The sequence below is a fragment of the Pollachius pollachius genome (genome assembly GCF_949987615.1).
Source record: "Pollachius pollachius genome assembly, chromosome: 3".
NCBI lineage: Eukaryota > Metazoa > Chordata > Actinopteri > Gadiformes > Gadidae > Pollachius > Pollachius pollachius.
The window spans coordinates 23,362,460-23,387,459 of record NC_136936.1 but is presented as its reverse complement, the minus strand read 5'-3'; the positions used below and the strand labels follow the sequence as shown (position 1 = coordinate 23,387,459).

The window sequence follows — 25,000 nt, the reverse complement described above, 5'->3', positions numbered from 1 at the left end:
TGAAAAATCCATCCTCAGGCCTTAGTCTGAATGTTGAGGAAACAGAACAAGAAAGAGAATGAGAGATTTAACTGTGTGTGTGTGTGTGTGTGTGTGTTTGTGTGTGTGTTTGTGTGTGTGTCTGTGTGTGTGTGTCTCTCTGTGTGCATGTGTATGCCTGTGTGACTGTGTGTGTTTCTCCGAATGTGTGTGTGTCTCAGTGTGTCTGCATGTGCGGTTACGCACGCGTGTGCGTGTGCGTGTGTGCATATGTGTCTGTGTATGTTTGGAAGAACCTATATGTGTCAATGAGGAAGTAAGGAGGAGAAAGAGCAAAAGAAAGATGGTAGAAGCAAAATGAGATTGGAGGCTGGTTTGTAGGCATGTGTGTGTGCGTACGTGCATGTGTGCTTGTAAAAAGTGCAAACTGGGCAATGAGGGAAAGTAAAGTTAACTGGGGAAGGTGCAGGGGGGGGGGGAATAAAGGAAAGCTCTAGATGGTTGTACGTCCCACCCCCTCCTCCTCATCTGTCCTACAGTCACACTGGGCTTATGCTCAGAGGGTCTGGTTCCTTATTACATGGAAGTCATTTAGTGATGCTTAGTCAGGAAATAACATTGCATGCTGGGAGCTGTCATCAGCACCAGCCACTAATATAACACTGTTGTATCTTCAGCATCTATTATCCGACCAGCAGACGCACACATACACGGAAAAAGCCTGGTGAAAACACTCACCACTTCTTTCCACATTCACTCACACACGTACTGTCTTTGCAAGTCCATTTCACTCAAGATTATTTATATCTGGCATGGTGATATATTTTATAAAAGGTGGATGGAGATGTATATATATATATATATATATATAGAATTGTTCTTAAAAAAATACATACACGCAAATAAAAACCACAGAAGACGTTTGTGTATCAGCGGAACGAACAGTAGGGCTGCCGATGCGAGTTGTTGTCTTGCAGTATAGCTTTGCTCTGTTCCAGCTCCTCTGCAGAGGGGTATACTGCCCTGACATGGCTTGACTCACTAAAGAGAAGAGCTTTGGCACAGAGGAGGTGTGGGGGCTGGGGGAGGGGGATTGGAAAGGGAGGCAAAATAAACACAACAAATGTTGGATAAGGGAGGGGGGGGGGCTGGAAAAAGTGATGGACGGAGAGACATAATGATGGGCCCCATCGTTATCTCTGTTCCTCTCTCTGTCTCCCTCTCTCCGTGTGATGGAAATGTGAAAGATACCATACACAGGGTGAGGAGAGGACAGGGTTTTTTTTTTTGGGGGGGGGCACATGAGGGAAGGCAGAGCGTCATGTAGACAGAGAGAGGAGGAGGAGGAGGAGGAGGAGGAGGAGGAGGAGGAGGAGGAATACGAGGAGAGACTCAGAAGCAGAGGGTAGGTGAGAGACATCAGCAAAAGGATAGAATATAAAGTTTAAACACATGCCTACAATCCATCAGAGGGAGAGAAAGAAAGAGAGAGGGGGAGAGAGAGAGAGAGAGAGAGAGAGAGAGAGAGAGAGAGAGAGAGAGAGAGAGAGAGAGAGAGAGAGAGAGAGAGAGACTGGTAGGAAATGACCAGTGGAGTGGAGCGAACTGCTCACTCCTCTACTCATTTAGCTTAACACGCAAATGAACCTTCAAATGTTCTGGGGCGCACAGATGAGTGCACACACACACACACACACACACACACACACACACACGCACACACAGACACACACATGCACACATACACACACACAAACATGCTGGCACACACACAAACACACACACACACACACACACATGCAAACACGCACATACACACACACACACACACACACACACACACACACATAGACACACACACTCCCACAGACAGACACACACACACACACACACACACACACACACACAGACTCCAGTCTATCTGTACTCAGTTACAGTCACACTTCCACTTAATGCTTTATTTACATCTGCTGAATAAAAATCTAATTTTCACATTACAGAGCATTAATGAACTTTCAAGAACATAATGGATTCGATGGATTCGAAGTATCATGAACACACCAGACCAAACTAGAAGGCATAGATACCCCGGCATTTTTGCAATTCCTTCATAAGCATATTCGTTTAAACATTGCTATCAGGGATCACTTGCAGGGAAATGGCAAAAGAAGTCCAAAAACACTACAATGGCCTTGCATTCTGACCAGATCTTAAATTAATTGTATTGAGGACTTAGCAGGTGAAGAAAATCCACTTTACAAGTAAGCCTGCTTTAAAGATGTGTGGCATTTTGCACTCTGATTTCTAGCAGTTAATAAATTAGCAGGAAAGCAGGAAAATACTTTAGAAAACCCTCTGTTTATTATTCACCTTCATCGAAGAGAGGAGAGGGGAGGGGAGAGGAGAGGGGGGATGGGAGAGGAGAGTGGGGGGTGGGGGGGGCAGATGGGAGGAGAGGAGAGGAGATGAGAGGGGAGGTGAAGTGACTGGAGGAGATGAGAGGGGAGGAAAGGAGAGGAGAGCTGGTGAAGTGAGGTGAGAGGGGAGGTGAGGAGAAGGGGAGGAGAGGGGAGGTGAGGGGAGGAGAAGGGGAGGCGATTGGAGGGGAGTGGAGGGGTGGAGAGGAGACGGGAGGTTAGGAGAGGGGACGTCTGTTCTTTTAACTTTTAGTGACTCTTGGAATCAAATACATTATAGTGAGTTGATCATTTGTAAATTGTTAATTGTACTCTTAAATATATCCAAAAATGTTGAGTTGTATTGAGAGGCTCTTAGATAACTTTAGAAAAACAGAAATTTTGCAAAAAAATAATGTAAATGTGATCACAGCCAATCAGGTCCGCGTGCCATTAACCAATGAACGACATTGACATTCCGATATTCCGCGTGCTGCTCCTCATGCACGTGAAGTGCTCTTCAAAGCGAGCACGTATTCGCGCCGTTCATGGATTTCCAGAACGAAATGTCGCCTGTTTCTCCACCTCAGATAGGCTGGCGGACACAGACAGAAGGGAAAGCGATGCTGGCAGGCAGCAGCCCAACGCCTTGTGTGTATACTATAAACCCTGTATCGCACTATCGCTGTCCAGGTACAGCCTCGCTTGGTGCCCTTTTTGGTTTAAAATACGTGTTGTTTCCATTGTTTCAAACTGGCCAAGGTGAATGAAAGTGTATCTTCGTATTAAAGATAACATCGAAGCTCTTTTCGTCTGTGTGACTGTATTTATCCTACACGCTGACAGACGCACACCAGAGCCCTCCTGGCCGCGTGCCCACGCGGGCAGCAGGCGTCTGCATTCCGCGCCGCGCGCTGAAATGATTGTAAACGATCAGGGGGAGAAAACAGCACAAAGGAATCGCATGCATTGGAACTTTGCGGTGGATGCAATATTTCCTCCAAGACTCGTTTTAGCACCGAGCAAATGCAATCCATGCATTTTGTATCACTGCGTTTGTTTTATTGTTATCATGCACCGGGGATAAAGTCACGGAGTTGACGGAATTGCGTTTCTATTATGTTACATTATATTCTATTTGGTTACATTATATTATATTGACGCAATTGTTGCAGAATAGTTGTCAACACCTTTAAGGCAGCCTCTCGGTTTGGCCGCCGGCTTCATTCTGCCTACCTGTTTCCCTCTGACTGAATGGACACACACAGGGACCCGAATCACAGCCTCCTCCACTAGGATGTGGTCATCGGCTGTTAGAATAAAACCTAGACCCGCTTCCCTCCCCCGGTCCCCTCGCCGTTCCCGCTTTGGCTGACCGTGATCTTGGCTCGCGGAATGAACAAGGGACATACCGGGTCACCCAATTCTCCCTCTCTCACATTCCACCATAGGCTATCTCCTCACACATGCGATCGCTGCTGGCTCAGGGAAATGCTTACCCTGGTCGGCTGAGGAGCGCTTCTCTCTATGCACACACACAGACACACCATCATCCGCGCACACAATAAACACCACCGCCAGATATATAACTTTCCAAGGAATCCTCCTGTAACATGTACCCATATCATTATTTTTTCTCTTTTTAAATGTCTATATTGTATAGCGCAAATACCAATGAATTATTGGCACTGTTTCCCAACTGCACTGACCTGCTTTGCGCGATAAGATTTGCAAATGCAAAATATTAGGAATAGTGTCTACTTACGATTTGAGGGGGTTCTGTACCGCTGTGGCCATTTTGGTATAGTATGATAGAATGCAACACTGCGGTGGCCGGTATTGTACATGTAATGTACCAGCTATTTCAATTTCATTCATTCTCTGGGGCTGCGGCTGCAGCGGCCAGCCAATGGGAGCGGGAGCTCACGATGACACATTTGGGGAAGTGTAGTTCTTACGCATGTACACATGAAACATGTTGGCGACCGTCGCACTACAAGTACCAGGCTGTCTAGCGGCTCAGCGCTGCCACGGTCCCGCCTCGGACTTGTGAGGGTAGAGCCCTAAAACGACTGGAGTTATGTCAAGGTTGGGTTGCAGGACTGTCAGTCTCTCAAAGTGCCAGTCTTTATGATGCATTGTTGGTTTGTCGGCCAGATGATGGAGGAGGAAGCAGGTGGAACAGCATCATTGAACTCCATGGCGTTGACAACAACTTGAAAGCATCTTGACGACTATTCAGATATTTGGTGCTATTCTCAATCTTGCAATAAAAATGGTATGTTATTCCTCAAATGTCAAAAGGTGTCAAACATTGATTCAACACGTGATCTCTCGGCCTCCCTCTCTCTCTATCACTTTCTCTATCTGTCTTTCCTACTCAATGCAATAGTTTTGGCTTTATAACATACATTGTCCATTCATTAGTGAGAACAATAATAATAATCAGTTTGTCTTTTGCTCTCGCTCTCTCTGTGTCTCCGTCTCTCTCTCTCTCTCTCTCTCTCTCTCTCTCTCTCTCTCTCTCTCTCTCTCTCTCTCTCTCTCTCTCTCTCTCTCTCTCTCTCTCTCTCTCTCTCTCTCTCTCTCCCTGTCTCTCTTATTTCTATGTTTTCTGCTCTAGAGCCTATGCCGACAATGACAGAGTGATAAGTGTCTAACATTGCATGCTCATCCTCCATCGGGGTATAAATTCAATAAAATGTGGTTGTGGTCAAATTGAGCGATTACATTGCCTTGGCCCTGAAATAGAGCCATGTTCATAGTCATTCTTAATTGTAATTAGCCATGTATAGGTGGCCCTACACTGAAGAGTTTAAATTATTCATGGGGTGGGGTGTATGCTATTTATTTGTCCCATTTGTTGAGTTGGAGAGTTTATTCATTATTTCCATCCACTAATTGGCCTACGTCCCTCCTCCTTAGCACAGAGGAGATGGCTAGAAAATGTAGGAGGGAGGAAGTCAAAAGAGGGAAGGAAACACCAGGGGAGGGCATGGAGATTTGGGATAAGGGAAGGAAGGAAAATAAGGAATAGGAAATAAGAAAGGAAGGAAGAAAGGAAGGAAGAAAGAGAGGAGAAAGCAATGCTGTAATACCTTCCTTTATGTCAATTTAGCAGCAGTGGCGCCATTCAGAATCCATTCTGTGACATGTGATATTTATAGATCGGTACTAACAAATATTTAATGAACATTAGCAAGGAGCTTGAACATAGCAGCACCGCTCCGTTAAGATGCTCTGTCAGTTCAACGGACACTTTGATTCACTGCGATTCTACTGGTTCTGAGCAAGAATACAGCGTTTGTTAGCATCTATGAGGTCATATGTGCAGTTTTTTGTTTGCAGGCCAATACAACTAAAACACAGCTGTAAACATGTAATCATGTAATCTATAAGTATCTTATTGCAAGTTTCTTTAAATGTACTGAGAAAATCTCCAATCATTAATTCCAACTATCAATATATAAATGTATGTGGCCTTTGCACCACAAGATGATGCCAATGGGTCGCTCGGTCCATCCTGAACACACATGACAGACTTCTGACGCGTCCTGACGTCATGTTTAATGCCAGCCCCTTTGTGTCCCACGTGACTCTTCGCACTGTTGTTGTGACTGACTGACAGCGCAGAAGTGGGCGAACTTTCGATTTCGTAGCCGTCCGCTACGGAATAATGTTTTATTATTAAACGAGGATGTCAGACATACTGATGAAAGAAATGGAGAGTATAACGCTTCGGTCTCCCAGAAAGCCGGGGAAACAAACGGAAAAGGACCGCAGTTTCCTACTTGTAGACGAACAGGAAAACCTGCAGGTAGCTAACGATGACTTAGCTTAGCTTACAACTAGCCGCTACGCCTCGTTTTAGAGAGACAAAGCACTTATGCAATGCCATTCTCACTATCGAGCTTCTCTTTTGATAGGGTCATAGTCAGACAATGCATAGAGATGGCAGCTTAGCCAACACAGAAGATCCTTATAAAATGGGGACTGGTAAAAAAAAGTACATATAGTGTGTGTGTGTGTGTGTGTGTGTGTGTGTGTGTGTGTGTGTGTGTGTGTGTCCGTTTGTGTCTGTGTGTCTGTGTCTCTGAGTGTGTGTTTGTGCACTCATCTGTGCTCACCAGAAGTTCCTTTCAGTCACAGGGACTCCATGAAATGATAGGGTTATTAATAGCCCACACGAAACAAGACTCCCCTTTGTGTTGTTTTATGTCTCCTTATAAACCCATATCTTACCACACATTGATATAAAACTAACTATCAATTGAAGCAATGCTCAGGGTTCCCAAGGAGATCGGTTTAGTAAAGGGAAAGTCCCTGGTGAGTGAGTCACTGTGATTGTGTTTTGACCTGAATGCAAATAATTCCATGGCTTAGGGGTGGTGAGTACAAATACCGATCTGTATGGATTCTCCTTCATTGTAAGAGCCCAGGGAGATGTATGGTGTGACATAGGGATATACATGATTCAGTGAGATGTATGGTATGAAATAGGGATATATATTATTCAGTGGGATGTATGATATAGTTATATAGGGATATATATAATTCAGTGAGATGTATGGTATGACATAGGGATATATATGATTCGGTGAGATGCATGATATAGGGATATATATGACTCAGTGAGAGATAAATGGTATGATATATAGGGATATATATTATTCATTGAGATGTATGGATTAATATGCTATATCACTGAATCGTACATATATCTATATCATACTATACATCTCACTGACTCGTTTACAGTATATTCCTATAGAATATATAAGGGTCAGTGAGATGTATGATATTGGGTTAGGGCATGGTGCGAAAAGGTTTTATCGAATGGTTTTATTTGAATTTTATAAAACACCAAACATTTTCTTTGTATTGCAATTCACATGCACATAGCACTTTGCCTGCTTTGTCTCTATGTCGAGTATGATTATTGGATATCAATTGGAGTAATGGCCAACAGTTTAGCACCAAGACCAGAGATGAGACGGTTTACAATCTGTTTGCCAGAAGCAAACAAATTTGTTTCTGTATCTTGCAAATATTTCCATGTAGGGCTGAGCATGGCACACTTATAACAGGTGGCCGAAGCATTGATTCCACGTGTGTTGAGGTGACTGGTATAAATAGCGTTCCTCACCAAGCGAACATCCCTCCCCCCAGGTCCATGACGAGTGTGAGTTTGTCGAGCGGCTGGGCTGCGGGGACATGTCCGAGGTCAAGGTCCTCTCCGTCTTCGGCAACACCGGCGATGGCAAGTCCCACACCCTCAACCACATCCTCTTTGGGGGCGAGACTGTGTTCTACACCTCCAAGTCCCCCAGCTCCTGTACCGTGGGGGTGTGGGCCGCCTACGACCCCTCCCTCAGCCTGCTGGCCCTGGACACAGAGGGCCTGCTGGGGGCGGCCACCAATCAGAACCAGAGGATGAGGCTCCTGCTGAAGGTAGAGTCTGGTCCACTGACCTGCTGTTTCTTTTGGGGAGAATCCTTGCATGTTCCTTTGTCCACACGTCACGTTACGACCCAATACTGCGATACAGCGATTCTGCAATATTCTACATATTGTTAGACAATCATATAACGATCCATCACGATGTATGTCTAACGATGAAAATAAAATGACTCAAAATGTGTTAAAGTGCTGGATTTCCGTCTTTATTCACGGTCCAAACAGAGGTTTTCAGTTACTCGTCTTTGGTTAGTTAACTTCCGTCCAAGTTTCTTTCATTCATGTTTTGAGCACCACTTGAAGAGCAGTGAAATCCTTTTAGAGCGCCTTATTCTTATTAATTAAAATATTGATTTGGGGTGATATTTCCTGTTTAACTCTTCAGGAATGACGCCAAAAAATGCAAAATAAAGTCTTAATAAATTAATAAATGAAAAGTATTTTGTCCAACCATAATGTTCAGTGCCCAGTAACACGGCTCCCCCCCGTAAGGTGTTGGCCGTGTCGGACCTGGTGGTGTACCGCACGCGGGCTGAGCGCCTCCACAACGACATGTTCCAGTTCCTCAGCAGCGCGTCGGGGGCCTACCTGAAGCACTTCACACCCGAGCTGAGGGCCCTGTCCAGCCGCTGCGGCCTGGACGTGCCCCTCTCCTCCCTGGGGCCCGCCGTCATCGTCTTCCAGGAGACCACCCACACCCAGCTGCTGGGCCACGGTGAGCACAGCAACAAAACACCCACACATCCAGGGAAGCAAACAGATACTGTATGAGGACGTTTCTTCAGACCCTAGTGGTCTACATTCATCACCGTGAGCAGCAGATGGCCTCACGTTTATTTTTATTACAACATCAATTCACAATGGATCTCCACTGGATCAGAATACGGTCAATACCTGGATAGACAGACATTAATGTGATACACACACACACACACACACACACACACACACACACACACACACACACACACACACACACACACACACACACACACACACAGACACACACACACACTGGATGGAATGGTTTCTATGTAAATAGAACCCGGTGCTGATCTCCAGGATTCTTTAGGAGTAATGAACAGTCAGACCCATCATTCTTCTCCACCACATCCCCGGCCCTGCCTTCCTCTTTCTCCCACTTGCCTTCTTCTCTCTCCCCCCTGCTTCCCTCTCTCTCCCCCTGCCTCCCTCTCTCCCCCCCCCTGCTTCCCTCTCTCTCCCCCCTTCTCTCTCCCCCTGCCTCCCTCTCTCCCCCTGCTTCCCTCTCTCTCCCCCTTCTCTCTCCCCCCTGCCTCCCTCTCTCTCCCCCCTGCCTCCCTCTCTCCCCCTCCTGCTTCCCTCTGTCTCCCCGTTCTCTCTCCCCCCTGCCTCCCTCTCTCTCTTTCCCTGCAGAGTCCCTAGTGGCGGGCCACACTGACACGCTGCTCCAGCGGCGCTTCCACGACCTAGGCCTAGGGACAGAGGCCTTCAGCTCCATGCAGTATGTGGGCACCCAGACCGTGGCCCCCCCCACCGACTACAGCCTGCTGCTGGAGGCCGTCCAGCAGCAGGTGCGCAACACCCACACCCGCTCGCCTCGCCAGCCCGCCATTGTGTTCCGCGCCCTGGAGGTAAACTACGTCTACAACCGCCAAGATTGCCTCACAACTTTTGTCCCCCGGTCGGATTAAGACTTGAATGTGCTGAAAGGCTCGCTCTTGGCATGTTGAAGCGGTTATTTAAATGTGATGATCTCTCCCTCCTTGCCTGTTGTCTACCTGTCCTAATGGGTAACCAATGGGCAGAAAGGGGCGAGGTGGTCAGGTGAAACGGTTCACCTGCGCTCAGGTCAATCGTTGTGAATCTATCTCTGATTTGCTGATTCCCTTGGACTATGATAATCTCTTTTGTTCGTTTGTGCCCTCCTTTGTTCTTTTGTTTTTAAATCAGACCCACAATAACAGTAAATGAGGGAGGAACAAAATAACAAATATTTTTGATAGATCCATATGCAGTCAATCACATATGAAATAAGTGCTTGACTTTGTTTTTGTCTTGTCATTAAAATCAAGAGAACCCAAAACGATAAATCCAGAAAGCGGAAATTCCAAAAGTAAATCTCATCAAAATTTAGTTTGAAAAGTCAATCCAAAAGCAAACCTCAGAAACGCCTCATCCACTGGTCCCACACCTGTCAGAAGGGCTTAGGAGGGTTCTTCACTGAGTGAAATGACACAGAAGGGTCAAAGTGGTAGCCATGATAAGAGCTGTTAGATTCTCTAAATGCTAAGGAAAGGTGCTTCATGCTTCCTTTCTTATCTCCTTCAGCATAAGGGACTGGACCATCCTTTACGAAAGTAAATAAGATAATGCCTGCCCACCATTCCTTGCAGCAGGGACTTCTAAAGCGACACACCAATCGAAACAAACGATCAACAAAACCAACAATTATTTTCACACAATCATACAAATTAAGATCTATAGACAGAAGAGCGAGTGAGAGCAACCATTCTCAATGTGACAACTATTTAGTTCGCTTTTTGTGATTTGGAGCCTTTGTAAAAAAACTATTATTTAAATTGCAACCTTTGTAATGAAGTTGTATTTTTCACCGGGTTGTCCACGTTTTAAAGAACCTCCATGAAGCAACACATTAAGAACACATGGGGTATTCAAGTATCTGAGATGCCCTTTTAGTCATCCATCTCAGGGCTCCAGACTAACTTTTTAACCACTTTTGGCCCCTAACCTAACATTTCAAGAGCGAAACTAGAAATTAACATGCTAACCAAATTTTTACTGTATTACTAATAAATATTTTGATAATAAATGCAGACATTTCAATGTGCTGTTTCAAATTCACTGTCACATTTTATTGTGCCCTAAAAAAAGATATACAGTTCTCATCTATCCCAACGGTTTCCACACGTGCGTGCAAGCGTGACAAACGCCTCATGTGAAAAGCCCTTTATGGCACCTGAAGTGATTATTTAAACTACAAACATATTCACAGTAAAGACAACTAAAGAAGATAGTGATAGGTCTTAACATAATTTGAATTAAAACTTGCCTTGAGCATGTGCATGTTTCACTTTTATATGGCCAATCAAAATATTCCTTGGTTTCCCTTTGATTAGGATCCTTGCGTAATGATTATGCATTCCATGGTCGAAACGTTGATGTCCCCATTGATCATAATTTATATATACGGAGCATCCTTGATCATCGTGTAAGTCTTCCCCTTCAGAGTATCCGCAATTACTCCAACGAATTGTGCGCATTCTCTATCGTTGTTGTATGTTTCGTTAAGTTTTAAACCATTCTTCCTTTGAATGTCGAGCTGGCTTTTGAATTTGGTGAAGGGTAGTTTCTCCTTAGCAACGAAGTATGCCGTGTTCAATTTCAGCATCATTTCTGCCTCATCTGCGCTATGATTTACAGCCTCTTGTCTTCTAAAAGCAACCGGCAGTGGCGTTGCTTTTTCATTTATTAACATGTCTAGGCATACTCCAAAGTGCCTGCAAACTTGGTGTTCGCCGCAGTTCTGGGGTAGCGACTTTAACATTCGCAGTTCATGGAGTTCGTCTTCTGACAGTACATTAACCAGCTGATTTCTCGCAGCCAGTCTTTCCGAAAATGGTGGGTTCGGCCCTTTATAGCCACACAAACGTCTGAATCATCATCCGACTGTGGCACTAGCACAATAGCCGCAGGTCGGAAGAACGAGTCAATAGTTTGCTTGCTCATTGTTCAAACGCACGTAGCAGGTTGTGAAATCTTTCTCCTTCTCACAGACGTTTACGCTCGCCCGATAACCTCTAGGACACCACACATTCCCTATCCTTCTCACACTCCCTAACCTTTTCACACTCATTGGCCTGCTACAGATTCTGGATTCATTGATGCGCCTCTTCCATTTAACGTGTAAAAATAAAAAAAAATAAAAAATGGGTAATTTACTGGTTGGACATGCGCGACCAGATGTAAAATTCAGTCGCACACTCTCAAATTTTGCTTGCAGAATGCGACCATTTGGTCGAAATCTGGAGCCCTGCATCTTGGGAACATTGTAGTTTCATCACGGAAGAGCCACGTCCATAACATCCACCGTTGCATGATGGCGTACCCTAGTGTAGGTCCAGTCGGATTCTCTCTGAGTCCTTATGAATTCACATCTGTCCTTGAGCTGATGTTTTTTATAATTTCTTCTCATTACTAACCCTGCATAGAAATACGTTTAATCAATAGCAACTAAAATGACTTAAAAATATGGATAAAAGCATGCCAGATCCTTAACTAATGCCCTTAATGGTTCAGGATCAGGGTTGCCCGATTGGGCCAGATTTCCTGCCAAATCTGGCAACCTTGGCCGCAGCACGCTGTAGCCTAGTCATTTAAATAGTGGAGATAGAATTATCAAGGGTTGTGGACTGTAATATTGTCTCCCCTGGGTTCTGCTGAGCTCTAACCCCCCCCCCCCGCCCTGCCCTGTTGCCCCTCCAGGCTTTAAGTAAGCGCTTCTGTGGGGAGATCTCGGACGACCTCATCACCCTCAACTTCTTCCCTGACGAGTACTTCACCTGCTCCTCCGTCTGTCTCAGCTGCAAGTAAGTCCTCCCGGGCCTTCTGTCCACGGCTGCTGCTCCGCCCAGACGGGCAGCCACAGCCTATCTGGGCTTTGAGAGAGGCCATAACATCCAAGGCTGGAGGTAGGATTTAACAGCTGTTATTGGAGTGTAATTGGTTAGAAATAGCAAAGCCATCCACCAGCTATTAGTGAGTGAAATGCACTTCGAGAATATCAGTGTAGAGTTGACTGCGCCGACCTCTTTGTGAGCCAATTAAAGTGTAAGACTACTGACGGCTCATTTCTGAACAATAAATCATATATTTCCTGATTGGTTAGGTTGAATCAATCTGGCCTTCCCATCAGAGATGAGTGAGCAGCAACACTTCTCAATGGCAGAGGAACTAGTTTTTATATATTCCTCCGCTCCTCCGCTTTGTTCTGCTCTTTCTCTTACAAGTCCCTTTGTTAGGAAATCTAGAAGTAGTGGTTGCATACCGCAGCTATATTTCTGTCTCTGTCTCTCTCTATGTGCATCTGACGCAGTAAGTGCGTCCCTTTACGTTATCATCAACGTAAGATTTAAGAATTGAATGAACGTAGAGGTAAGTAAGGATTTAGGAAAATAAATGGTCGTATTATGGATATGTGAGGTTTTCACCCGAGAGGTATGATATATGTTTTTTTTTTCATTGATGTGTGGCGTGGTTCTGGTAGCGAGCGATTGTCCTGTCTGCCCCCAGTGTGCGCTGTAAGAATGGGATGAACCACCTGAGGGACAAGGTCCCTCACGTAGCGGATGGTCTGTGCCAGTATGCACACCAGTTCAACAACAAGGTCCTCATCTGCAAGGTAACTCACACATACAGACATACAGACATACAAACATACATACATCTGAGTTCAGATGAGCAATGTCCTATAATGTGTGTGTGTTTGTGTGTGTGTGTGTGGGTGTGTGTGTGTGTGTGTGTGTGTGTGTGTGTGTGTGTGTGTGTGTGTGTGTGTGTGTGTCATATCTATCGCTGTCTCTACCTCCAGAGGTGCTACGAAGGAGGAAGAGAAGTGATTGTGGTGCCCAAGACCTCCTCTTCTGCAGACAACCCATGGTTTGGACTGGCCAAATACGCCTGGTCTGGGTATGTACTCACTCTCTCTCTCTCTCTCTCTCACTCACTCACTCACTCACTCACTCACTCACTCACTCACTCACTCACTCACTCACTCACTCACTCACTCACTCACTCACTCACTCACTCACTCACTCACTCACTCACTCACTCACTCACTCACTCACTCACTCACTCACTCACTCACTCACTCACTCACTCTCTCAGGCTGCATACATTCAGTCCCCTACTAATTCCTACTGCAGTTGTTTCTTTGTATTCTCTGACGTCCCTCTCTCTGTCTCCCTCCCCCAGGTACGTGCTGGAGTGTGGTAACTGTGGGATCATCTACCGCAGCAGACAGTACTGGATGGGCAACCAGGACCCTGAGAGCGGCGTGGTGCGGCCGGAGGTCAAGCACGTGTGGGAGGGCGTGAGTACTCTCCTGAGGCCAGCCTCTGGTGCACCTCGTTTACCCCACACACACACACACGCACGCACGCACGCACGCACGCACGCACACGCGCACACACACACACACACACATACACAGAGAGACTGTCCGTGTGTCTGTAGACACACGGTTCCTTGATGAATTTGACCTGATTTGAATTGAATTGCCGTAAGATATTTAATCCGTGAATTGTATTAAACAGGTTTTAGAAATAGATGAAAGCGTGAAGATAAAGCTGCGTTTGTCAGGGCAGTGTGCCGGAGGAACAGCAGTGCCCCCTACTGATTATAGGAGAGCAGTCCACCCCGACTACCCTTGTTTAGCTGCTGATAACTGCTCAGTCACCGGGGGCGGCTGTAGCTCATGTCTGTCGACCAAGGGAAGACACAGACATACACGGGCATAATCCAGGTCTAGAGGTTCCTTCATGCAATAGCAGCCGAGGTGCAGAGAATAAAAATAAACTTCCTTCGATGGGAATGGGCCCAAAGAATATAATGCAGTCTAAGCGGTCTGGACTGCGCTACTGAGATTCTCCCCGTTCAACAAGGTTCTGTTGTCTTAATCCAGGGGTTAAAATTAACTCTTTTCGCCACCGTCCCGGAAACGTCCCGAAAAAACATTTTGAACTCGTCCCGAATCGTCCCAAATTTTCCAAAAATCTTTTTTTACAATTTGAGTTGTTACTTACTGATAATATAATAAAAACACAATACATTATGTTGATAAAATAATATATTTATTTCCAGACTAGATTTGTTTAACTTCAAGATGACCAACACCCTCAGTCAAAGAACTGTGGTCTACGTGACCTTCTGCCAGTACCCAACCATTTAGTGACTGCATTTAGTGAGTTGTTTTCGTCAAGAGGAGGGCCATGCATTGAGATTTGCATGAGGCTGTTTAGAGTAGGGAGTAGTAGGAGCTGCGAGCACCACAGCACAGTGACAGCAGAGAGTAATAAAGGATCTTTGGGCACAGTATCCTCATCTCGTCTCAGCTCGAGCGGCAAGCAGTGCGAGAGCAGCAGACTGCAACTAAGGGGTTTTTATACTGCCAAATATGCCGTCTTATGCACGGCTTTTTCGCTGCACGGTCCGCGCGTTTACACTGCCCGAGGTAAATTGCCTGCTTGAGCTAGCACCCCGATTTACCCTCCACATATTGGCGGTTAATTGGGTTTCATTCTGATTTAAATACGATGGCTCCGCAGTTCCAGGTGGATGGGGGGGGAGGGCTTGGGTAGAGGTGTTGCTGCGCTGTCTCCACAGAGACAACGCAGCGATATCATCATTAGCGGTTCTAACTGGAGACAAAGTGAAATCCACAAGCTGCTGATCATGTAAGAGAAGGTGATGCAGTCGCATTAAACAAAGACGTTGAAAGATGGTGCGATCTACGAGAGAGACGCAGAGGAACTGTCCTTACAAGGCTTTTGTCGGGATAAAAAACAAGTGGTCAGCAAAATAAAGAATATGTCGGCGTTTTTGTACCTGTAAATAGTTAAAAGCGTTTTTAGCCTATTCTCGGACGTGAACTCATTCTTGCATGCAGGTGTCCTCATTCGTAAAATAGGGGGTCTACACTCCATGCGCAGCCCACCCTTCTCCAGTGAACCAAGAAATCCCGCGCCGTGACGAACGAGGGATTTGACCCCCTCGGTTTTGCACAGGAAACTTGAGATAAGACAGTGAAATCGCCGGGCGTGCCAAGCCACGACGGAACCAGCTTGGCAGTGTGAAAAGGCCGTCACCATTGTTGCAAGCAGTCTCTGCGTCTCACTGAACAACACAAACGCGAACGCGCCATCCAATTGAAAGAACCGCAGTCCTTTTTCCACTGTCCGCAGAAAGTGTTGAAAACGTAAACAGAAAAATTAAGTCAGTGCCCAAAAAATTCTCTTTGCTGCAAGGTCAACCCGAGAGAGAATATTGATCCTCCCGATTACAATTAATTACGTCCCCAGGACGGCGGGATGGCGTTAGTTTTAATCCCTGCCTAATCAATGTGTGCAGTCGATGAACCCCCACATGAACCCCCCACATCCTCACTGGTTCCCATCTTACTTCCCTTCCCATCACTTTCTGTCCTCTTCCCCCCATACCCCAACTCTTTCCTCCTTCTCCCCCTGTCCTCTCTGTTCCCGGCCCCAGAGCGAGGCCTTCCTGGTGGACCACCAGAACGCGGCCCAGAGGGTCCTGGACGGGGTGAACTACGTGGTCCAGTCCGTGTCCGAGTACAGCACGGGGCCCACTAAGGCTGTGACCGCCTGGCTCACGGACCAGGTGGCCCCGCCCTACTGGAGGCCCAACAACCAGATCACTGTGAGTGCTGAGACACACACACGCACACGCACACGCACATACTCACTCGCTCGCTTGCTCGCTCGCTCGCTCGCTCACTCACTCACTCACTCACTCACTCACTCACTCACTCACTCTTTCTGAAATATACAAGGTCGCTTAGCCTTTGCTGTAATCCCTGTAGTAAACATGCTTTACAGCACAAGTGGTTATACACTTTTACACAGTTACAGTACTAAGAGTTAAAATTGGAGAACAGGTAACAGTGTTTTATATGCAGTGCTTTTCAACCTGTGGGAGCTATAACATAAAAGATAATATAGATAAATGTATAGTATATTATTATAAATATTGTTTAGTAAGTTGGTTTCATTCCATCATATGTTTTCCATTATAGTGTATTCCATTGATGTTTTGTGTTCTTTTTTTTTGCTAAATTGCTTCCCAACTGGCCATGGCCTGCCGGCAGTAATAGTATTACTACGACACTAATAGTAGTAATAGTTGTCTATAGGGGGCGCCGGCACTCTTCACTCAGCCACTGCTTGTGTATTTATACATTGTTTACCGTTTGCAATGAGGTGGTCTGCAGCAGGTCTTGATGACCATTCAGTGGTGCGCCGACCGTCGGAGGCTGGGAACCACTTGTATATGGGGAGAACATGGAAGAGCTGGGACACTTCATGGGTGGAGCCAGCAGCTGGGTAGTACGAGGACAAGGGGAAGGATGGGTCTAAATATTCATGCAGAGGAGTGTGGCGCCTGGCTGAAGAAAACTAGAACAACTGGTGTGGCCAAACAGGGAAGACATTGAGAATTAATCCAACATGACAATAGGATTGCTGGGACAGTTTTCACACAAGGACTCCGACATTTTGTAGCTGATTCCTCTTCATGAACTTTTGGCCAGTCCATTTATTCACAGTCAGAAAGCAATGATATAAAAGCAACATAACATACTAAACCACATTCTTCTGCCCTTGATGTTTACCAAGAACTCTACCAAATGCTTTGTCTTGATTATTTGAGTCACTGCAGAAGATGTGCAGAAGCATCAGGGTTCTGGTAGAATAGACTCACAGGCTCTCGATTGCACAGTGGACTTGACTCAAAGACTCAGATCTGACTGACTCTCGCCGTCACCTAAAACAGGCCAAACTGTGTGAAGAAAAGGATCAGCATTAGATACTGATCGTTTTGACCTTCAGCTTCAAACTAGATACAGACACAATGTCCTTCAGCTACAAACTATACACAGAAACAATGTCCTTCAGTTACAATCTAGATATAGACACAGGGCCCTATTTTAACGGTCTGAAACACAAGTATGAAACGCGAAAAGCAGTAGCTTTGTTGGCGGATCTCTGGCGCTGTTGCTATTTTACCGTGGATAAATGACTCTTGCGCCCAACGCAAATCTAAAATGGGTTGGTCTGAAACCCGTAGGTCTGTTTTGGCTAATAAACGAAGGACAAAATACAACAAACCTGCAACAAACCAATGAGAGTTGGATCTTCTGTCCCCTTTAAGAGCCAGTGCATTTTAACTTGACGAGTTGATATTTTGACAGAGAGTTTGCAGTCTCTGCTGAGACAGATGCATGACCACATGAATTTCAAACTTCAAATGGCTCAGTTTAGGCCAAATAATAGGCCTAATTCACACATGGAATAGCGTTTTCTTCTACAACTTCAGAAACACTAAGTCCTAAATTTCAGCAAAGAGAACTTAACACATATATGATATGCAGTCCTGTGGCCGCAACTGTGGTTCTATTTAATGATATGCGGCAATACATTAACAAACATTTCTTACCAGTATTGTACACATTATCCCGAACTTGCATAATATGCGTGTGTCCCCCCATTAATATACATTGCCATGCACTGTGTAATGTGTTGCGTGTTTAGTTAACATATGTTTAAACAGATGGGTGCACACACAAGCGCCACGCATCACCCGAATTCATTCATTCTTTTAAACACTCACTCGCGTTAAAACTATGTTTACTCACAATCAAATAGTCATCAATCCTAAAAGTTATGGGCTTGTACACGATGTCTGTGTCAAGAAAATATGTGTTTGCTGTACGGTGTTTGCAGATGCAATGTTTTAAAAGTACAACTTCTTAACGCTGTATCAGCTGTTCTTTCCCAAATAATTTAACCAACATTATGATTTACCCTAAAACAAGATTTTTCACAATCCAGATGCTATTCTATGCAGTTTCACACATATGCGCCCTGTAGAAATCTTTAAAATCATAATATTTCAATTAAGCCAATCGTTTGCATGTTTGTGCTGTGTATAGCCTACGTGTGTGTAAGCTTATGTTGCATTTCCGACCTGCCTTGGCACGTCAAAATAGCAACACCAACTGCGCTATCCGCTAGGGCATTTAGACCAGGTTTTTGCCGGTCAGTGGCGCAATTGCTTTTTCGATCAGTAAAATAGCACCATGTATCATTTGCGCCGGAACCCTCCTCTGATTTTCGCCCACATGCCTCTCAGGGAGCAAGTGTAGTGGCGCGGGTTTGCTGCAGGGGAAAACTAGCAACGGTACATCGGTGTAGAAAGTCAATTGCGCTGGGTATAGGGCCCACAATGTCCTTCAGACACAATGGCCTTTATTGCCTTCAACAGACATTGTTTTCCCATTCATACAAAACAACAACAATATAATCACAATGACATGGTCCCATGGCCATCATATGATGCTGCCTCCAGGACGCCCCTCACAGCTTGTGTCTGTCCCTGTGCCTACCCTCCTCTGCCCAGGTGTGCCAGGGGTGCAAAAGGGAGTTCGAGGAGGCGGAGAGGAAGCACCACTGCCGCTCCTGTGGCGAAGGCTTCTGCCAGCCCTGCTCTAGCCACAGGATGCCCGTGCCGGAGAGGGGCTGGGGGGCGGCGCCGGTCCGTGTGTGCCAGACCTGCCACCGGCACGGGGGGCCGTCGGACACTGGCACCCAAGGTGAGGCACGCCCAGGGAAACACAACTGGTCATGTCACTGTACCGGCAGTAGAACTGGTTTACGTGACTCCACTTTTGCACTTGATCACTTTCTTACTCGCTTAGTCTTTTCCTCACTCTCCCTTTCTCTCTCTCTCTCTCTCTCTCTCTCTCTCTCTCTCTCTCTCTCTCTCTCTCTCTCTCTCTCTCTCTCTCTCTCTCTCTCTCTCTCTCTCTCTCAGTGTCTAAAGCGGAGCCCCGGGGCCTCATGGCTCGCAGGGTAACGGAGGTGGCCCAGTCTACCCTGGACATGGTCACCAACGCCGTGGACTACCCTCTGTGTGAGTACAGCTGCGTCTCTCGGCTCTCAGTGTTCAGTGGGTTGAATGCGGGCGTTTTGGTTCCACCCAGAGCTATTTTGTTGACGTGTTGCTTAAAAAACCCAGACCCAGATCAATCATTAATGGCTCCACAGATATGAGGGCCGGATATACAATCTAGGGCTTTAGGCTAGATAACACCTGAGAGACTATATATCAAGTGGTGTTTGTATTGCTCCGTTGGAGAAAAGGAAAATCACTTCAGACACTGAAACAGTGAGCCATTGATGCTACTAAATCTGTTCTACGACTTCAACTGCAACTTTACCATATTGGATGACAAATGTAATTTGCCATTGTAATTCAGAGCCTTGTGGTGTGAGCTGTCTGCGGCAGTGTTACAACATGTCAACATCTAATACTTATAATCACACCCAGTGCTTCCAGAAGATGATTTGTATTCTATCCTTCGTTTATTAGCCATAGAAAATAAAAAATGTTCACCCTTTAGAATACTACCTGAAAAGTTACAACAACAGTCCAAGGTCGTCTGATGGACAACCTAAGGCGTTCCGGTTAAATTGGTTTTCTTGTCCTCACAACAAACTCCTGCTAATGTCTCCTGTGCCCCCCCCCCCCCCCCCCCCCCCACAGGCTTTGTGAAGGGCATGGCCCGGCCAGATTACTGGATCCCCGACCAGGATATCACCCAGTGCCACCAGTGCAACAAGGGCTTCACCCCGGCCATGTCCAAACACCACTGCAGGGCCTGTGGCCAGGGCGTGTGCGGCCCCTGCTCCACGCACACCAAGCCGGTGCCGTCCCGCGGCTGGGACCACCCGGTGCGTGTGTGCGACGGTTGCCACGCACACCAGGGCGCCCTGTAAACCCGGCCCCCCCGCACCTCCCGGTCTTGTCCTAGTCCCCGCTCCCCCCCATCGAGGGCCCACCAGGACCCGGAACACCGTCCCCGCACCACGATTCAGGGGCCGTCAGGTCGGACGTTTAGGCATCACGGGCCTAGTCTTGAGGTTGGATGAAGACATTCTGATGCTTCAAACGACTGGTAGTCATTGGAACACTAGTCGGCACTGATGGCCGACCCCCTTGCCGACCGCTCCCGTCGCCAAGGGTGATCCTTCGTCGCGCACGTGCGACGATAAACACGTTAACATTCCACTAAGATCATCTCAATGAATCCCGCCCTGAAGTCTCTGTCCCGGGAACGACCAGGCACAGGACAAGAGGCGCCAGGCGCTCAGTGCAACCTCTCCCTTCCACCCCAGGGGGAGGGAGAGGGTGAGTGGGCAGAGCAGAAGGGGTCTCGGACATCCGCTCTCTTTTCATGCTCTGTTACACAGCACAGTAGTACACACGCCTCTCTCTGCTTCCACCGGGACTCACACCCTGCACCCCGCGGACCCCCTGGACCTGGATCTGCCCCGTTCTCCCCCAATGAGGGAAGAGTGCGTGTGTATCACCGTATCTTCACTACCTTACTATAACGGCCCGTTATGAGGCGCTGGAACTCCGACAGATCCCAACGGTAACGCCTTTTGTTTTAACCTCCCGGTGCAGACAAGGACGCGCGGAGCAAAGAATTGACAGGTGATAAAGCCTGCGTTGAGGGCCGCCAGATTGGACAAATCCTGCACAGTCAGCAGTTTGTTAACCGTTAATGGAAAAGGGAAGCGTTATGTTCTGATTAGAACCCACCCCCCTCCTCCTCTCAACCCTCCTCCTCTAACCCCCCTCCTCCTCTAACCCCCTCCTCCTCTCACCCCCCCTCCTCTCATCCCCCTCCTCCTCTCACCCCCCCTCCTCTCACCCCCTCCTCCTCTCAACCCTCCTCCTCTAACCCCCCTCCTCCTCTCACCCCCCTCCTCCTCTCACCCCCCTCCTCCTCTAACCCCCCTCCTCCTCTCACCCCCCTCCTCCTCTAACCCCCCCTCCTCTCACCCCCCTCCTCCGCTCACCCCCCCTCCTCTCATCCCCCTCCTCCTCTAACCCCCCTCCTCCTCTCACCCCCCTCCTCTCACCCCCTCCTCCTCTCACCCCCCTCCTCCTCTAACCCCCTCCTCCTCTCACCCCCCTCCTCCTCTCAGGCCCCTCCTCTCACCCCCCTCCTCCTCTCAGGCCCCTCCTCTCAGTCCCCTCCCCGCCCCCACCTGCCCCACGGTGCACCTGCCCCGCTGGGGTTAGCGAGCACCAGACCTTTCTACTTGATGCAATTAGCTAGGCCCACGTGTAGGACACTCATGCAATAGTTAGCCTCATGTTACACGGCGGCGGTCCTGCTGGAGGAGGTGCGGCGCGGGGCGGACGGCTGCCACACGCCTGCGTTAACATAGTACTGCAAACATTCCGACCTGCATCCAAGCCTTTATACTATCTACAGAGACGGACCACACTGCAGTGATGTCATCCAGAGACGGTCACTTTCCTAGCCCATCGTGGCACAAAGGGAGTGCCTTTTAACTTACTGGAGAGATGCTGACATTTTTAATTGCTTGCCATGTGAAGCCCATATATATAGTATTTTGAGGTACTGTGATGTGTTGAGACCGGACTAGTTTCTGTCAAAGGGAAATGGTGGACCTGGAATACTGGATGAATAGATGCTTATTATCTTCTGCCTTTTGAGTAGGTGCAGGTTACCAGTTCATGATTGAGTACAGTTCACATCAAATTGACAATCTTGATCTGTTTTCTTTAACCAGATTGTCTAAATAAAGACTGTTTACTTCTTGAGGCAAACTCTATTTTCTCAGTCTGACTTGCTTTTCTCTCTCTCTCTCCCTCTCTCTCTCTCTCTCTCTCTCTCTCTCTCGCTCCTCCTTTCTAACTTCCTTCCTTCGTTCCTTTGGGGACAAGGTCGTCACAAGTTCATGTTCCATGGTCACCAGGATTAATGTCTAATGGCTACTTCCTTCCCCCAAACCAATTACACTGCCCACATAGATTTGAACCAAAGCAGTCATGGCTGGCTTATGAGAGCTTCTATAGTTAGCAGACATTTGGCTATTAACTGAAGCTGGAAGTATCTGACAACAGAGGTGACAATAAGGCTAAACCTTCCCTCAAGCATTGTGAAGAATGGGATGCTAAACACTGTTATAGTTTTTATTTAAATCTAAACCAAAATAACAATAACTGAGGGAGGAAACCAGTGTCTAACAAACATATTTTAAGTAGCATCCATTAGGGCTGGGTAGAAATACAGATTCATCAATGCACTGCAATTTATTTGTTCTCGATTCAATTTCGATTCATAATTGTTTTTAAATAGATTATTTCCATTTAAAAAAAAAAGCATACTCAGTCATTGTAATCTAGAAGCGAGTATGCCTAAATGTACATGCCCTTTTAACTTTAGGTATTTTTGTCATCTGCACGTATTATTGAATCGATATCAAAGCAATTGGATCAATATCAAATCGAATCGATTCAAGACCTAAAGAATCTAATTGAATTGAATTGTGAGGTACCTGGCAATACCCAACCCTAGCATCCATATGCAGTCAACCACACAAAATCCTTGAGTTTGCTTTTGTCATTTCGTCATTAACTCAAAAAAGATGACAAAAAGATTAACCTATGAAAGTGAAATGACAAAATATCCAAAGGGGCAGTTCCAAAACAGCCATCAGAAGGCACAAACTACAACACAGAGCCCACATTAAACAATATGTAAAGCATGAGACATTCAGTACAGCATTTTTATATTCAGGTTTAGCAAACTAACAAGTAGACAAATGTATTACATTTATTATTATTATAAAGTCTTTAGAGATTCTACCTCTTGTATCACTAGGGTCTAAAGCCCAATTGTTAGCCGAGACAAGAGTTCATCAGGCCAGATGCCACTGGCCTGGCTCATTGTTATTCACCAAACCTCCTGGATCCACCATCTTTAAAATTTGGTATGAAGTTACCATTAGCGTGGAATTATCTGCCCCTACAGGTCGGGGGACTCTAAAACTAAATAAACTAAAAACTAAAAATAAATTCAATTGAATATATATTTGTCAATGTTTGGTTTTCATAAAGAATATATTGTTAATGACACTGCCTCACATATGTTTTTGGTCTGTGAAAGAAATGCCTCTGTATTTTATTCGGCTAAACCATATCCAATTAACCCCAATTAGCGAACCCAGTGTGACGGGCGCGTACTATTGACACGTGACACCAGAGTCACGTGTCAATAATCAGGTTGTGTAGCTGTGGTACATCCCTGTATTTCCACAAGAGGGCAGTGATTGATCATATTGGGACTGCACCAGGACAGACTAGAGGGCCATGATGATGTCCTATTTAAAAGTCATTAGCATATTCTCCGATGTTTAATTTATCAACGTCCGCATTACAAGAGCTGACAACTTCCAGTCGAAGTTGGCGACTGGATTGATTAATGACATAAAGACAGAGGTAGAGAAAGATAAATGGTGAGATAGATAGATAGATAGATAGATAGATAGATAGATAGATAGATAGATAGATAGATAGATAGATAGTGGGATGGATAGAGGTATTTAGGTGGGATATATAGATCGATTTTTTGATAAATATTGTGATATATAGATAATGGTATCGACAGATAGATAGATAGAGGCAAGAATGAAAGAGGAATAGATAGATAGATAAATAAATATATAGATATTGATAGTGTGATAGATCGATAGATGGTGGGATAAATGCAAGTACTATAAGATGCATGCCATATGCAAATGTCCCTGTTGCACAAGGTGTAATGATATATCGAATGCATGCAGGATCAGACCCGGACTCTGCACTGTGACCCGGTGTACAACAGCAAAGACCAACTCAGAAGTAAAAAACAAAAACACATAAGCCATATGGTGGAAAAGGCCTCTGTGCATACCGCCCATACAACCGGATGGGATGAGGTAAACGTTGACTCTACATAACCAACATGTGAGATGTGAGAGCAGGAGGATGAATAATGCATAGCGTATACATAGCTGGAGGGTTTACAGCTTACCGGTAACCCCTCGCCCATATGGTGCCGACAGTGACGCGGTGATGCATGCCCTGCATTGGTGACTAAGCACTCCAAAGATACCCCCCCCCCCCCCACACACACACACACTTAACTATTTCCACCACCACTTGTCTCCATCTCTCTGTTTGCCTCTTATGCAAGACAGAGCAAGAAGACACTTTTATGTGCTCCGTTCGTCTGGGTCAGAGCGGAGACATGCAAAACAAAGGCTGAGTGAAGGCATTCGGGTTCGACTCCTCGCACAACGGTGAGTGACAGCGGGCTGGGGTGTGTATGTGTGTGTGGGGGGGGGGGATACATCACAGCACATGGGGGCTGTTTAGTAAATCAAAAATTTCGAACTGCTGTGTGTGTGTGTGTGTTTGTGGGTGCGTCTGTATTTGTGTTTGTGTGTGTGTGTGTGTGTGTGGGGGGGGGGGGGGCATAACTGTGTCCTTGCCTTTGATTTTGAGGTCAG

At 46.3% G+C, this 25,000-nt stretch overlaps 2 protein-coding genes across 2 annotated transcripts in view; one reads left to right on the top strand and one right to left on the bottom strand.

The window, feature by feature from the left end:
• Positions 1-4,172, bottom strand: part of dpf1 (double PHD fingers 1) — a gene marked incomplete at both ends in the record, with an annotated part of 43,879 nt that extends 39,707 nt beyond the window's left edge. Inside the window, one exon of the mRNA XM_079731831.1 lies at positions 4,141-4,172. Coding sequence (XP_079587957.1) covers positions 4,141-4,172 — 32 coding nt within the window. The remainder of the gene's footprint in view (positions 1-4,140) is intronic.
• Positions 4,173-6,000: 1,828 nt separating this feature from the next.
• LOC307072092 (zinc finger FYVE domain-containing protein 1) lies at positions 6,001-21,447 on the top strand. The gene is made up of 12 exons (XM_079731269.1): positions 6,001-6,192; positions 7,545-7,826; positions 8,325-8,547; positions 9,228-9,445; positions 12,318-12,421; positions 13,125-13,233; positions 13,423-13,520; positions 13,806-13,923; positions 16,098-16,268; positions 19,026-19,218; positions 19,440-19,538; positions 20,172-21,447. Exons 1-12 carry the CDS (start codon positions 6,073-6,075, stop codon positions 20,402-20,404), a joined length of 1,968 nt encoding a protein of 655 aa, XP_079587395.1. The 5' UTR covers positions 6,001-6,072; the 3' UTR covers positions 20,405-21,447.
• Positions 21,448-25,000: the final 3,553 nt, after the last annotated feature.

Excerpts from the sequence above, each read along its gene's own strand:
- LOC307072092 (XM_079731269.1), top strand. The coding sequence starts at position 6,073 with ATGTCAGACATACTGATGAAAGAAATGGAGAGTATAACGCTTCGGTCT. Across the intron at positions 9,446-12,317 it reads TTGTGTTCCGCGCCCTGGAG|GCTTTAAGTAAGCGCTTCTG; the intron begins GTAAACTACGTC and ends TTGCCCCTCCAG. Across the intron at positions 19,539-20,171 it reads CGCCGTGGACTACCCTCTGT|GCTTTGTGAAGGGCATGGCC; the intron begins GTGAGTACAGCT and ends CCCCCCCCACAG.